Genomic DNA, 13,743 nt, shown 5'->3' with positions numbered 1-13,743 from the left:
CTATTCCGTGTTCACAGGAGTGACTGCTGCCTGCTTCTTCAGACCGTAAAAGCTGAGCACGGCCCCTCGCAGCTCCCTGTATCTCAAGCTGTACATGATAGGAGCCAGGACCTTGGGCAGCATCACCAGCACGTTGCACACAACCAGGGACACCCACAGGTCAGCCTGCGGATTCAGGGCACCCTGGTGGCTGTAGAGCAGCAGCTCAATGGCCAGAACCAGCATGGGACAGAAGGACAGGAAGAGGTGAAGATAGTGCATGAGGAAGGTGCCTTTGGCCCGGGACGATCGTTCACCTCTCCAGACACGGGCCATGCGCGTGCGCCAGTGCAGGACCACGTAACCAACGAAGACCAGTAGTAGGATCAACATAATACCCGCCACGGTCAGAAGCATAGATATCTAGTGTGTATATGGAATAGACAATAGAGTGTGATTGGTCAGTATAGGAATTTATCAACTATTGTGCATGAAACATTACAGTCAAAATTAATACAGTACAGTAGAACAGAGGCCTTTCACTGAATGCTTAGAATGTCCATTCATTTATGTTGGAAGAAACAACAGTTGCAATGTGCAAAACAACTGGTATGTGTTGAAATATTAGTTAACAACATAAATGTAATAATGTGGTGTCTGATTACTGGATCTTGTGAATAAGTCACAGTGCAATAGTAATGTATGCTTTAGCAAACGTTTTTACCTACCCTACCACAGCACATAAATTGGCCTTTTCTTTTGAAAGTGGTTACGATGGTTTCAGGCAGCCATACTGGAAGTAAAAGAGCTATACAAACATTCTGTGCATGGCCGCTATAGCAGCAACACACAAGGTTCCAAAAGACAATGATACTTTTAGAAAATCAACACAGTGAAATAAAGTGCAATATGTTTTCACTTTGGCCAGTATAGGCCTATATGCAATTAAGTAGCCATTTAGAGCCAGTGCACCAAGTTTGTGGTTTTCTTTAAAAGAAACTGTATACTTTTAACCACTTAAGCCCTATAAACATCATACAACGAATTGCAAAAATAGCCTCACAATGCATTTTTGTTTTGAAGATTTTGGCCTATAATGACATGCCCAAATAGCCAGGTAAAAAGTGGTTAATACTATCTCTAGCATCATTACTGTATCTATTCGATGTGTAAGCCAAATTCCTTGTACTATATGTGCAAACCCCACTTGGCCGGTGAAGGGATTTCCGATTGCGAGAAATGGTCAAATGGCAAACTCTAGCTCAAGTGATATTCTGATTGTCAAGTGATGCACCTGCATGGGTGTTGAGTGGCTGACTGTGAGAACCAGGAGCAGAGGCAGAGAGCAAATATGGAGGGAGCAAGGTGCAGTAGCGTTGTACCACATGAACACCCCCACAGAGCCTGCTGGAAAGACCACCGACACTGCCCAGATCACCACCACTGCTCTCTTGGTCCTACAGAAAGAGAGTGAGTGAGTGAGTGTGCGTATGAGAGAAAAACAGAGAGAAGGGATATACATACACAATAGACAAAAATAAATAGAATTATAGAATTGAGTTTGGATAGGAACATAATAAAATGTAATCTGATAAATGTTTCCCCTCATTGGATCAAATTGGTATTCTGACCTGAAAAGCTGGAAAGACAGGGAAACCCTGTTAAGTGAACAAACTCAATAGCACGGATTACTATCTTAAACAATATCCCTTACACCACCTTTGAGAAAAGAAATCTGAACAGAAAGACTGATACGGTATTCGATAACAGAGCAAAAGTGATGACAAACAGAGAGGGTTAAATGGATAATGAAAAACACTGAAAGCCAACATAAAGCCTTGGTTGCAAGCAGCAGTACCTGGATACGGGCCAAAGGGCAAAGTAGCGCAGCGGGACCAGCACTGCCACAGTGGTGTCTAGCACCATGGCCTGGGTACTGAGGATCCCAGAGCTGTACACCGCCCCCAGCAGGAAGAGCACGGTTGCACAGGCCCAGTCGGACATCAATACCCCTGCTGTGTTCAGACAGGTACTCAGCACGTACCCAGACACAAAGAGCAGGTCACCAAACAAGGCATTGGCCAAAAGGAGATAACGTGTCTCCTGGCGCATCTGGGGCCTTGAACAATGCCATAAAACATAATAAATGTTTTGAATAAATATGACATACTTCCTTGTTTATTTCCAGGCTAAAATGTGTTTGTGGAGTAACTGTGACTCACCTGGTTAGGATCTTGGCCAGGATGACAGGACTAACCAAGCAGACTGCCAGGAAACCTAAGATGGGACCCAACTGCAGTAACCTGGAGTGTGCCGGTGGCAGGAAGACATGCCATTCCTTGGTGAAGAGCTCAACCTGCCTCAAGAAAAGATCAGTGCCGTTGAACAGACGGATATGTCTCTGAAGCTGTCTCTCAGCACGGCCAGAGCTGTTGTACCAGCTGCCAAAGGCACACAGCACAGACTGAACAAGGTCCTTTTCACTCGTCATCACTGTAAGCCAGCCTCAATCTTCTCACCTCAATCCATCCACCTTCCCTTCCTAGTAAGGCTGTTAAGCAAACCAATTGTGCATTTTATGATAGAAGCATGAAACTTTCAGGATATCATCTACATACCCCAAGGTTTGATTTCAGACATGGAAGCACTTTCAGATTGACCTCTGGTGCCCTTGAGCGGTCATTGACCTCAGAATTGCATTTTTGCCACTTTTTGCCCCATTATTCTCCATTACAATAATATATGTGCTTGTTAAAATGACTTTTTTGTTCTAATAAATGAAAAATGAAACCTAATAGTCACTCTACAGAAGTGGTGGTTACTACTATTATGATAGTTCTGTTATGACATTGTTATGACATTCAAAACATCTAGGAGAGAGAGAGCAGCAGTAAAATAAAGAAAAACAACATTGGTAAGAAAGTGCTAATGCATTCAAAGTGCAATATAGGTACAATGCTATTCAAAGGTGCTATTCATCTCATTTTGGTTTTGGTTTTGGGGGCAGTATATGGTGAGCGTTCAGGGTTCTGATGGTTTGGGGGAAGAAACTTTTGGACCGCGTACTGGTGCTTGTCCCGATGCTCTTAAACCTCCTACCAGATGGCAGGAGTTCAAGGATATGGTGGGAGATATGGTACTATTTCTGTCAGAAACCTGTCTACCAGTGACATCGATGGGGAATCCAAGCTAATATAAACGGCAGGCTTTATATTCCTGGAAAGTTTGCATGCTATAATAGAAGCCATTGTTCTCGCATTAATAAAAAATGAAATTAAAGAATTGAAATCTTGTTTGAAATGACCAAACCTGCCTACTGATGATGTCACTGGTAAGCAACTGTCCACAGCCCTCCACTGAGACACAGACAAAAATGGTACCATAATGAGCATGAGTGAGTACACTTAGAATCATAATCTCACACTCAATGGTCTTTTTCACTCTCTTCATCATCTCTCTCCTTATTCCCTCCAGCCTCCTCATCTTTGTTGTCTTCATCTTAGACCATGGCAAAATTCAGACTTCTGCTTCAGTAATGCTGCTCAAGTGGTCAGACATGAGGTCGGGGGGTACTTAGGGATTAAGGGTCTTGCTTATATACACCCGACACATTGTCAGGGCTGGGAATCGAACTTGGGACCATCTGTTTCCCAGGTGGCCTCTCTACTCATTCAGATATGGCCCTCCTTCTTGTGAATGGGTTGTAGTGGACCTCACCTCCTTCACAATTACATACATAGTCAGTCTTACAGAATGGTATCTGCAGTTTATTTCGCTGCGTGCCTTCAATGCTCTGTAGCTGCAGCTGGAGCCATTGCCAGGGAGTAAACAGCGGGCATGACAGCCCCTCCTTTAGCAACCTCCTACCCGAATGTAGTGATGTCTCTTTCTTCTGCAAGTGGCTCGCTCTGATCTGCAGCCTTCCACAAAATGACCTGCAGATGAACATGCAGTATACTGTGTGCAGAATCATATTCGTATGTCAATATAATGCGAAGAAGAACTCTGCACTGGTATCTTTTAGGTCACTGTGCGTGGCATCAAGTTCCCCAAGCACTGTATTGAGACTAGTCATTTCTACAAGTACTTTAAGCATATACCTGGCCCTTCTCACAGGATAGGAGACAGTATCACATCCTAACAGGTTCTTGGAGGAGGACAACCACAAGCATCCGATAAGCACAGTGTATTTTGTCCAGGATTTACCATTGAGAATGAAGCCACCGCAAGCAATGCTTTTATCCCAGAAATGTTCATCAATGTTCCACTGCAACCAAGGAATGACATCGGAGTGCCAGTAGGCATCATGCCGGGATGGATGATGGTAAATGGACTGCATTTAAACAGTGCCTATAGTCTTCCTGACTCTTCAAAGAACTTTACAATGTACTTCATATTCACCCATACATTCACACACCGATGGTAGAGGAAACATACAATACCCTTACCTGCTCATTGGGATCAGTGTCTTGCTCAAAGACAGGAGGAGCCAGGGATGGAACCTGGAACCTTCGGATTCCAAGAGGCTGCTCTACCTTATGAGCCACCCCGCATGATGCCAGACTTATGTCGCACTTCCAGTCACTCAAATGGATTATACATGTCATGACATAGAGCTTGAGGTCCAGTGTGGGGTTCATACTTAATGGCAAAGATCTTCAGTGATTTCTCAAGGTGTACAAGGGTTGTGAGCACAGGATCCGGGTGAGAAGGTGGAGAATCGATACATGGACATGCATCCAGATAAATTGCTTTTTTTTTTGGCAAGAGATTAATTTCTGGTCTTTCAAAAATAGACTTAGTCTCTTAGAGCACCTTTCTAAATTGGCTACAAGCTAAAACATGACTATTTCCTGGTTTGGGGCCTATTTCATTGGTTCTCAAAGTGGGGTCCGGGGACCCCCAGGGGTCCTTGAGGGAGTTCCAGGGGGTCCCCAGCTAAATGATAGATTAGGCACCAAATGGACCCTTATGGGTCTGTAACTCTGAGAGTGTACAAATGGAACCAAATGGACCCTAACGGGTCCATTTGGTTCCATTTGTACACTCTCAGAGTTAAATTGACATAGATTTTACAATATAAATTGCAGTCCAAGTGCTAGAAATGCCATTACATGGGGGTCTGTAGCCCTAATGCATGTCAAACTGGGGGTCCTTGAAATTAAAATGGTTGAGAATCACTGCTAGAGCCGTTAAAAAAATTCTCTTATGGGGGTCCCTGGCATATCTTTTGAAATGGGGGTCCGCGGGCTAATAAGTGTCAATTTGGGGGTCCTTGACATGAAAAAGTTTGAGAACCACTGGCCTATTTATTACATACTTTATGCAAATTGTGCAAATGAGGAAAGGTTGCATGACTTCACCATGATAATAGATGCATTTCTGGCCATCACAAACATGGACTTTGACTCTTAAGTCACCTTATAAGTTAACTGGATGCAAAATGTTAGTCATTTCCAGGTAATTAGCTCATTAAGCGATTCATTTGCTGATTATGCCTTATTACTCAAACTCAAACTTTAGATGACATTTTAATCATAAAGGTTTACAGAAAACAACATTTCTGGGTTTAACATGGGCCTTATGGGGGTTTCCAACATGGTTTGACAGCCCGAAATGTGTACAGCCTCTGACAAGTTTCAGAGGTCAATTCAGAAATGCTTCCACGTCTGAAAACAAACTTCATGATATATAGAAACACTGTATGGAGTGTCATGCTTCTTTCATAAAATGCACAATACCTTCCATATGAGATCTGCCCCCTGAACGCTCACCATATACTGCCCCCAAAACCAAAACCAACATGAGATGAATAGCACCTTTGAATAGCATTGTACCAATATTGCACTTTGAATGCATTAGCACTTTCTTAACAATGTTGTTTTTCTTTATGTTGCTGCTGCTCTCTCACTAATAGATGTTTTTAATGTCATTACAATGTCATAACAGAACTATCGTAATAGTAATAATCACCATTTCTGTAGAGTGACTATTAGCTTTCATTTTTCATGTATTAGAACAAAACAGTCATTTTAACAAGCATATATATTATTGTAATGGAGAATAATGGGGCAAAAAGCGGCAAAAATGCAATTCTGAGGTCAATGACCGCTCAAGGTCACCAGAGGTCAATCTAAAAGTGCTTCCACGTCTGAAATCAAACCTTGAGGTATGTAGATGATATCCTGAAAGTGTCATGCTTCTATCATAAAATGCACAATACCTTCCATATAATGAGCTTAACAGCTGTACTATCCTGGCTGGACTGACACTGGCTGAGAGGACCTTGTTTTTCCTAGCGCCTCAGACCGTCAAATCGATTAGCCATTTGATAACGGTATCCCTGGACACCTAGTTTTAGGCAAACAAGGCTTTGGGGCATATGGAGTGAAGTGCTTTGAGATGGTGGTCATAAAAGTGGGCCAAAGTGCTTTTACATGGCCTTTTACCTAACAATGATAATTTTTTATGGCTTCTTTTTTTTTTTAATCTGAAATATCCTGTGTACAGAACATCCCAAAAAACGAAATAAACTTGGACTACAGCAACGTTTTGCAGAGTTTTAATTAGGGTTGTTTAGTACTAACAGGTCCTTCAAAACTAATACAAGAAAACTACTGTACAGGCCTCCACAAAACACCATACAAAACACTGAATGAAGAAACAAGGATCAAGGGATAGTTACCAGAAATGGTTCCACTACAGGCAAAATACTTCAATATACGTCATGTTGAACGAAAATGCCACATCACACAATAAAGGATTTGAGGTGAACCAATCCAAACCACAAATGCAGAACAGTTTTCACATTACTTCTTACAGTGAAATGCAGAGAATATACACACAAAATAAATACATGACACCAAGAGCTGGATTTTATTAGTGAGGTTTAACGTGTCTTTCCATCAATAGTTTCATAGATGTGTGTATGACTGACACACAAAAGGTAGAGTTCCGCGTCTAAGCCACAGTGGTCTGACTGAGTCTTCTGCCACGGTGCAACTGCTGCAGCAGCGTGTCGGAGATCTCCCTGTACCTCAGTCCAAACAAGTAGGGAGCGCAGGCCCGGGGCAGCAGCATGAAAACACACATGTTGCTCGTGCTGATCCACACTCGGAGATCATGACCTATCCTATCGTTGTGCAACAGGAAGAGCTCCACCGTGAAGACCATCCCGGGGCAAAAGTAGAGCAGGAGCAGGACCCCGTGAGCCAGTAATGTGACACGGGCTCGGGAATAGCGGTTCTGCCAGATGCCTTGGGTCTTGGTCACCATGTAGAGGCGGATGTAGCAGTACAGGATGAGAGTGGTGCAGATGATCGCTCCGACGGAGAAGTAGACGTGCAACCTCACCATTTCTCCCCCCTCTGTGAAGCCGAGGGAGATGAGGGCCAGGCACAAGGCCATCTTGGCGGGCGCGTCCTCCCCCCTCCTTACCTCCGTCACGATCGCTAGGGAGACCGGGTACACAGCCGACAGCACCCACATCCCTACCAGGATGCGGTGGGTGCGGGCGGGCGGGAGGAGGTCGCGGTAGTGGAGAGGCCAGCGCACCGCCGCGTAGGTATCCATCACCATGAGGGTGACGGTGAAAATGGCGGCGCAGTAGGCGGTGACAGTGGCCGCCGTGAGCACCTCGCAGAATTGCCGCGGCATCTGTGCTCCCAGGTTGTTGCAGTACACAGTGATCAGGTTGAGAATGAGGAAGAATGTGTCCGCCACCAGGGTGTTGGCCAGCAGCAGGTAGCGGGTCTCTTGGCGCAGGGCACGGGACAGATAGATGCACACCAGAAGGACAGGGTTGGCGATCAACGTTGCCAGCGTGATGACAGTGGCAGGAATCATGAAGTACCCCAGGTGCAAATCCTGCACAAGCTCAACCCATTCCTCTGTGAGGTTGACCATAATATTATTCATGACAGCAGTCATCTGGTCTTGCTGGTCCGGGAGAGAGGAGGGAGCCGCAAGGCAGTTTTGTATGTCAAGAGATGTCATTTACTTCTCTGATGGCTTCCTGCAGATGGAAAAACGAATTTGAAATAATGTTTTCATCAGCAATTAAATGTACAATACACAAGCTCCAGAACTTGAAAGGCCCACTAATATTTGCTTATGGTTAGGCAGTAGTGGTTACATTAAACGAAAAAATTAAAAGTCAATTTAAATTTGGAAGGCCAGGCAACTTAATTAACTCATGTGAGTGGCCAAACATAGTTGTACACCTGATGGAGATTCATCACTCAGAGCACACAAATAGACATTATTAAAATCTACAGCATGTGTACTTTCATTAGTCCATCATGATATATGCTGTTTAAAGTGTAGACAGAACAAACATGTCGTCCATTACTTATCCATTACTAACTGGGCCAAAGACACATGCATAAAAGAAAACTGCTGTTAGGATAATTAGTCTCTCCACACCCAACCTAGTAGAGCTAAATGATAAAGCCTTTGCACGCCTTGCAATCTCAAAAGTGCAGGACATCGCACACCTATTCAATCACCAACATACCCTAATGCCTTTCGGACGCTAGTACTGAACACAGAGGCGCAGAAAAAGCTTTGGGAAAAGCCTGATACCCGCAGTCATAGTCGCCTGAAACAACAGGCCTCGCTGAATAGGTCTGTGTTTGTACTGCTGTTTGTCATTTTATGTTGTTATTGTTTTATTGCCGCGTGCTGCTGTATGAACGGTTGTCTGATATGCAAAGTGATGTGGAAAGGAATTTCCACAAAGTCTAAAGTCTAAAACATTAATTAAACATCTCCAGCCTGACTTTTAATAAGCCCTTATCCAGATAAGTATATACAGTACATCTATTAATTAAACTAATTTTGCATTATTCAAATGAACAAGCAAATTAACTGCAGCAAAAACAAACTGAACTTTGTTCCATTTTTGTAATTAAAAATAAAAAGTACATTACAATATATACATTTAAATGGAAGATTAAATTATGCAGGTTAGAGGATGAAAATATCTTTCACTGGACATAAAATCACACTAAGATCTAAGGGGTGCCATCAAATTACAAAAACCAAGGTTAAACCCTAAGTTATAAGTCAATTTTGGCTGGGCAACAATACAAACTACCACGATGTTACCACAGTCTATACAATAACTCATTTCCTTCCATGTTCGAATCCTCTTCCCACATTGCACAGGTACACCTATTGACAACATTATTGATTTACATTAGGTAATGTTTGGTTGAAATCATTTCCCCTCAACACAAATAGAGCGTGGCTTTTCTTACCTGTCGTCCAGAGCACAGACATGTGAGAGCTGCTGATCCATTAGACATAGTGCTTCAATAAATCAATGGCTTCTCTGTATGACTTTGGTCGACCACTAGCCTTATCTGCTGATGTAGTCCCTGTTGACTCAGAGATAATGCAGGGATGTAGAAAGCTACGGCCACTTAGATGTCACATAGAAACAGGGTGGCGCTTTAAAGCACTTAGCTCTTCACATTCTGCGCTGTGGGAAAAAAATATACCTAAAACAGAAATTTAAACACCAGACATTGTTGCCATGCCATCCCACGTGGACATGCTCCTAAGTATCCATGCTGGCCTGTTAACTGTATATGGAGTTGTTTACATAATCTAAACAACTCCATATACAGGATTGGAATTTGTGGTAGCAACTACTGATGAAACTAAACAGTTCAAACTGTTTAAATATATTTCTTTATTCCTTTTAGTGTTAATATACCGTTATGAAATACATATATTAACTTTATACTGTTATGAAAATGTCCCATTTCTTTCAATACCCCATGTCCTCATTTCTTTCTCTTTTTCAAGTATCCACTCCTCCCTCCCCCTTCTTCCTCCTCTTCCTCCTCCTCATCATCATCATCACTACCACTACCAGCGTCCATGTCCATCTCCTGCTGCTCTTCTTCCTGCCATTCTCTGACCATCAGCTTCCTAAACACGTCGTACTCTTCGGCTGTCGCCTTAGCGACATCCTCAAGGTAGGTGTCCTGGTCAACTGCGAGGATGTCGCTGAATTTGGGGTTTAGGATGAGGGTCTGTCCTTTCTTGTCTGGAGTCTGGTACAGGCCCCTACGCTCCAAAAAACTGTGGCGACAGCGCACCTCCTCCAGACTGAACCGAAACAGCTTCGACTTCACCATCTCCTTCTGTGCGACGCCCATGCGGAAGTAGACATACTGCAGAAAGATATGAGGAGGAGTGTGTTAATGTACAGTGCATCGTTAAAACCTAAGTGTCCAAAATGAAAGCAGCACATGAAAGAGAAACACTGATATAGTGGAATAAACGTAATTCCTGTTTAACATATATTTTTGGCATTTTATGCTTTAACTAGCAGAGTGCATTGAACCAGGAAACTGAGGACAGAAACAGCATTATGGCCAGTGCACTTGACCCACCAGGCACCCTGGAACATACTTATTTCCACAGCATATTTCAACCAAAATCATGTATAATTTCACTCTCCGTTCATCCCCTTATAATCTGTAACAATAGAGACATATCAGCATTGGTTCATAAATTAATGTGATAACGGATAAGTCATATCAGCCAGCTCACACGCATAGGTGTGAGCAATCTAACATGACCATAAAAAAACGTTACTGTATTTCATAATAATGTGTGTATGTAAAAACAAGTCATATTTCTTTCAATCCTGATCTAGAAGGAAAGTTAAAATATTAAGTTAATGTTTAGTCAGATTTAGAGGAAGTCTTCAACTTGGTGGGATAACATGGAACCAGTGATCTAGACAAGAACACATCCCTCATTGTTTGAACAGTATTTGATGTAATTGTTTTAATGATTTATTTTTTCATTGACTGCATTATTATCTCTTGTTATGTATGTATCTATTATGTCTTTATTCTGTTTTATTGTGCTATTTTCTGCTTGTTTTCAAGTGTATTGTGATGGTTTCAAGCAATTAAATCAAATCAAAATCAAAGACTGAATGCAACAGCTTCAATTCAAATACATTGCTTTATGTCATTTCGTTAAATATAGTAATGACAAAAAAGAAAAAGGGGAAACAAAAGAAATAAGAATGCTGCTGCCATTTATCCCCCGTTAGTTCGTGAAACTGACCTGGAACTTGTACTCAAGCTGACCCAGGTCCTCGTGTACCACAGACGGACTGTCTCTGAGGATGTTTGTGGCCTGCTCGCCAGTAAACAGGCACTTCTCTCTGAAGAACAACACCACGCATTTGACCCTCTTTGCTGTCAGCGTCAGGATCTGGGGGTAATAGGATACCACTCTCTGGAGACTGCCTGAATGGTGTAAAGGAAGATAATGCTGTGATGTTGACCTGCAAGATGTGTTGCAAATACAGTCTGTCTGGGTTATAAAATTACACAAAGATTGTGATTGCACCTACCTTCAACTAAGCCTAATTTCCGTAGGTTCGCTATGCGCTGCTTAAAGTGGGAGTCCTTGAGGCGGTAAAGTTCTGGACATTTCTCAAGGACCTTCAGGACAGTTTCAGAGTTGAGGCCCAAGAGTAAGAGAGCTGACAGCGCTGTGAGGGCATGTTCTGCAGCATTCTGTCCCCTGGCATTGGACACAGCATCATAGACCTGTTCTGCCTGGGTGTCCGTAAAACCCATGTCAATTAAAGACTGCAGTGACAGCTCTGTGACCGGCTGCCCAGGTAACAGAGATAGCTCTTGGTTGTTGTGTAACGACTGCAGGGTTCCCTGGTTAGGAGAGGAAATGAGTCTGCAGCAGACAAGTTGTGGTACATGACATATCCCAAATCCATTCCGACGGAAGAGTTGGGGTGTGGTCTTTCTCAGGGTCCATCCAAGAACCTGCAACATAGATAGATAGAACAAATGGACAGTGGTGGAATAAGTACTAAGATATTTTACTTAAAGGGCAAGACCACTTTGGTAGAGGTTTGGGTTGTGTAGTTGAAAAAGAATAAAGTCTGCACACTGGTGGTTGCGAAAAGCTCCAGAGTTTTATTGCTCGTCAACGTTTCGGCCTGTTCAGGCCTTCATCAGGACATATATATGATATATGTCCTGATGAAGGCCTGAACAGGCGGAAACGTTGACGAGCAATAAAACTCTGGAGCTTTTCGCAACCACCAGTGTGCAGACTTTATTCTTTTTCATTTATACTTTGTTTGTCTAAGCACCTGGACTTGGGATGTGCGTGCACTACCTTCTTCATTGGGTTGTGTAGTTACCTTGCCATGATGCAACTCCAAAGGTGGGCAAGATATCAAAAATAATTGCTCCATTGATTAGAAATTGATAATTCAAAATATGCTCCTCATTGACTTACATTGTACGGTAAAACAGCTCTCAAAGTCACTCTTTTAGCACATAAACGAACACAAACAAAGTTGATTCAGACAATATAGAACATCACCAAACCCAGTACTGTTTTTTTTTTTTTATAAAAATGTCAACTTCCTGTTGATTTTGACATTTTTAATAAGTAGAAAACCTGGACTGGATCTGCGGATCCGGATCCAGATCTTTAAATGGTAAAATCAACAGGAAGTTGACATTTTTATTTAAAAAACAAACAGTACTGGGTTTGGTGATGCTCTATATTGTCTGAATCAGCTATGTTTGGGTTCATTTATGGGCTAAAAGAGTGACTTTGAGAGCCGTTTTACCGTACAATGTAAGTCTATGAGGAGCATATTTTGAATTATCAATTTCTAATCAATGGGGCAATTATTTTTGATTTCTTGCCCACCTTTGGAGTTACATCATGGCAAGATAACTACACAACCCAAACCTCTACCAAAGTGGTCTTACCCTTTAAGTAAAAGTAGCAATAGCACAATGTAAAAATACTGTGTTACAAGTACAAGGACTGTGTTCAAAATGTTACTTGAGTACAAGTACAAAAGTATTGGCATCAAAATACTTAAAATGCCAAAAGTACTAAAATGTTTGAATAGCAGATCTACAAGCTCGCATTGCGACGCGTTCTGAGGTTGAATTTCGGCTATTTTCAAATAGACTATTTATAAAATAGGGCTCAAGTGGATAATGTATGTTTTATAATATAATAATTTATTTCTGCAAAATAACCAACTCAAGTTTTCAAATAAAGGTAGTGGAGTAAAAGTACATTTGCCTCTGAGATGCAGTGGGGTGGAAGCAAAAGTATTGAAAATTGGAAACACTCCAGTAAAGTAAAAATACCTCAACATTGTACTTAAGTACAGTACTTGAATACATGTACTTAAGTTACTTTTACACCACTGCAAATCGACACATTAGCCTACTAGTAATTTACGACCCAAGCCTCTCTAATAGCAAAGTCATTACATTGTTTTGGATAGCCAGTAGAGAAAAAAATAGTCATTGTTGTGGATTGAGACATTGTAAGTGTAAAAGGTACAAGGTAAACGCAGAGATGTAATGTTAGCAACTGAATATCAAGGTTATTGCGGTAGGTTGCGTGCTGACTTACTAAAACAAAACGTCTGTGCGATATTCAGAAAACACGTGCTTGATACGATGGGAAACCTCTGTTCTGATAACAACAAATAAACCACAAAATGAAGATTTAAAACAAATAGTTCACTGACCTGTCGTAAAGGAACAGCAACACTCATGGTTGTCCGTCTAGGAAATACGTCCCTCTTTCAACAAGGCATAACGTGGCCAACGTTCCGGTATTAAAGGGTGCAGTGTTTTTATTTTGTGCTCGAGTTAAGTTAAAAAGTGTTTCCAGTAAGATATTTCCATAGAGGTATAATATAACGGATATTTCACTTTCACAAAA

At 42.0% G+C, this 13,743-nt stretch overlaps 3 protein-coding genes across 3 annotated transcripts; all 3 read right to left on the bottom strand.

Moving 5' to 3' along the window:
- Window positions 1–2,470, bottom strand: LOC311044984 (putative G-protein coupled receptor 148; the record flags this gene model as incomplete). The annotated part of the gene is made up of 4 exons (XM_084056793.1): window positions 1–402; window positions 1,274–1,436; window positions 1,838–2,098; window positions 2,202–2,470. The coding sequence occupies 4 exons, from the start codon at window positions 2,468–2,470 to the stop codon at window positions 1–3; spliced, it is 1,095 nt and encodes a 364-aa protein (XP_083912919.1).
- Window positions 2,471–6,525: 4,055 nt separating this feature from the next.
- LOC311045266 (putative G-protein coupled receptor 148) lies at window positions 6,526–7,974 on the bottom strand (the record flags this gene model as incomplete). The annotated part of the gene is made up of 1 exon (XM_084057074.1): window positions 6,526–7,974. The coding sequence occupies one exon, from the start codon at window positions 7,972–7,974 to the stop codon at window positions 6,940–6,942; it is 1,035 nt and encodes a 344-aa protein (XP_083913200.1). The 3' UTR covers window positions 6,526–6,939.
- Window positions 7,975–9,758: 1,784 nt separating this feature from the next.
- mterf4 (mitochondrial transcription termination factor 4) lies at window positions 9,759–13,665 on the bottom strand. The gene is made up of 4 exons (XM_084057073.1): window positions 13,547–13,665; window positions 11,366–11,798; window positions 11,074–11,258; window positions 9,759–10,163 (listed from the first exon to the last, which is right to left on the bottom strand). Exons 1-4 carry the CDS (start codon window positions 13,571–13,573, stop codon window positions 9,771–9,773), a joined length of 1,038 nt encoding a protein of 345 aa, XP_083913199.1. The 5' UTR covers window positions 13,574–13,665; the 3' UTR covers window positions 9,759–9,770.
- Window positions 13,666–13,743: the final 78 nt, after the last annotated feature.

Source organism: Gymnoscopelus microlampas (assembly GCF_963454915.1).
Source record: "Gymnoscopelus microlampas genome assembly, chromosome: 5".
NCBI lineage: Eukaryota > Metazoa > Chordata > Actinopteri > Myctophiformes > Myctophidae > Gymnoscopelus > Gymnoscopelus microlampas.
The sequence above is the reverse complement of the archived record's forward strand: the minus strand, read 5'-3'. Positions and strand labels throughout refer to the sequence as shown.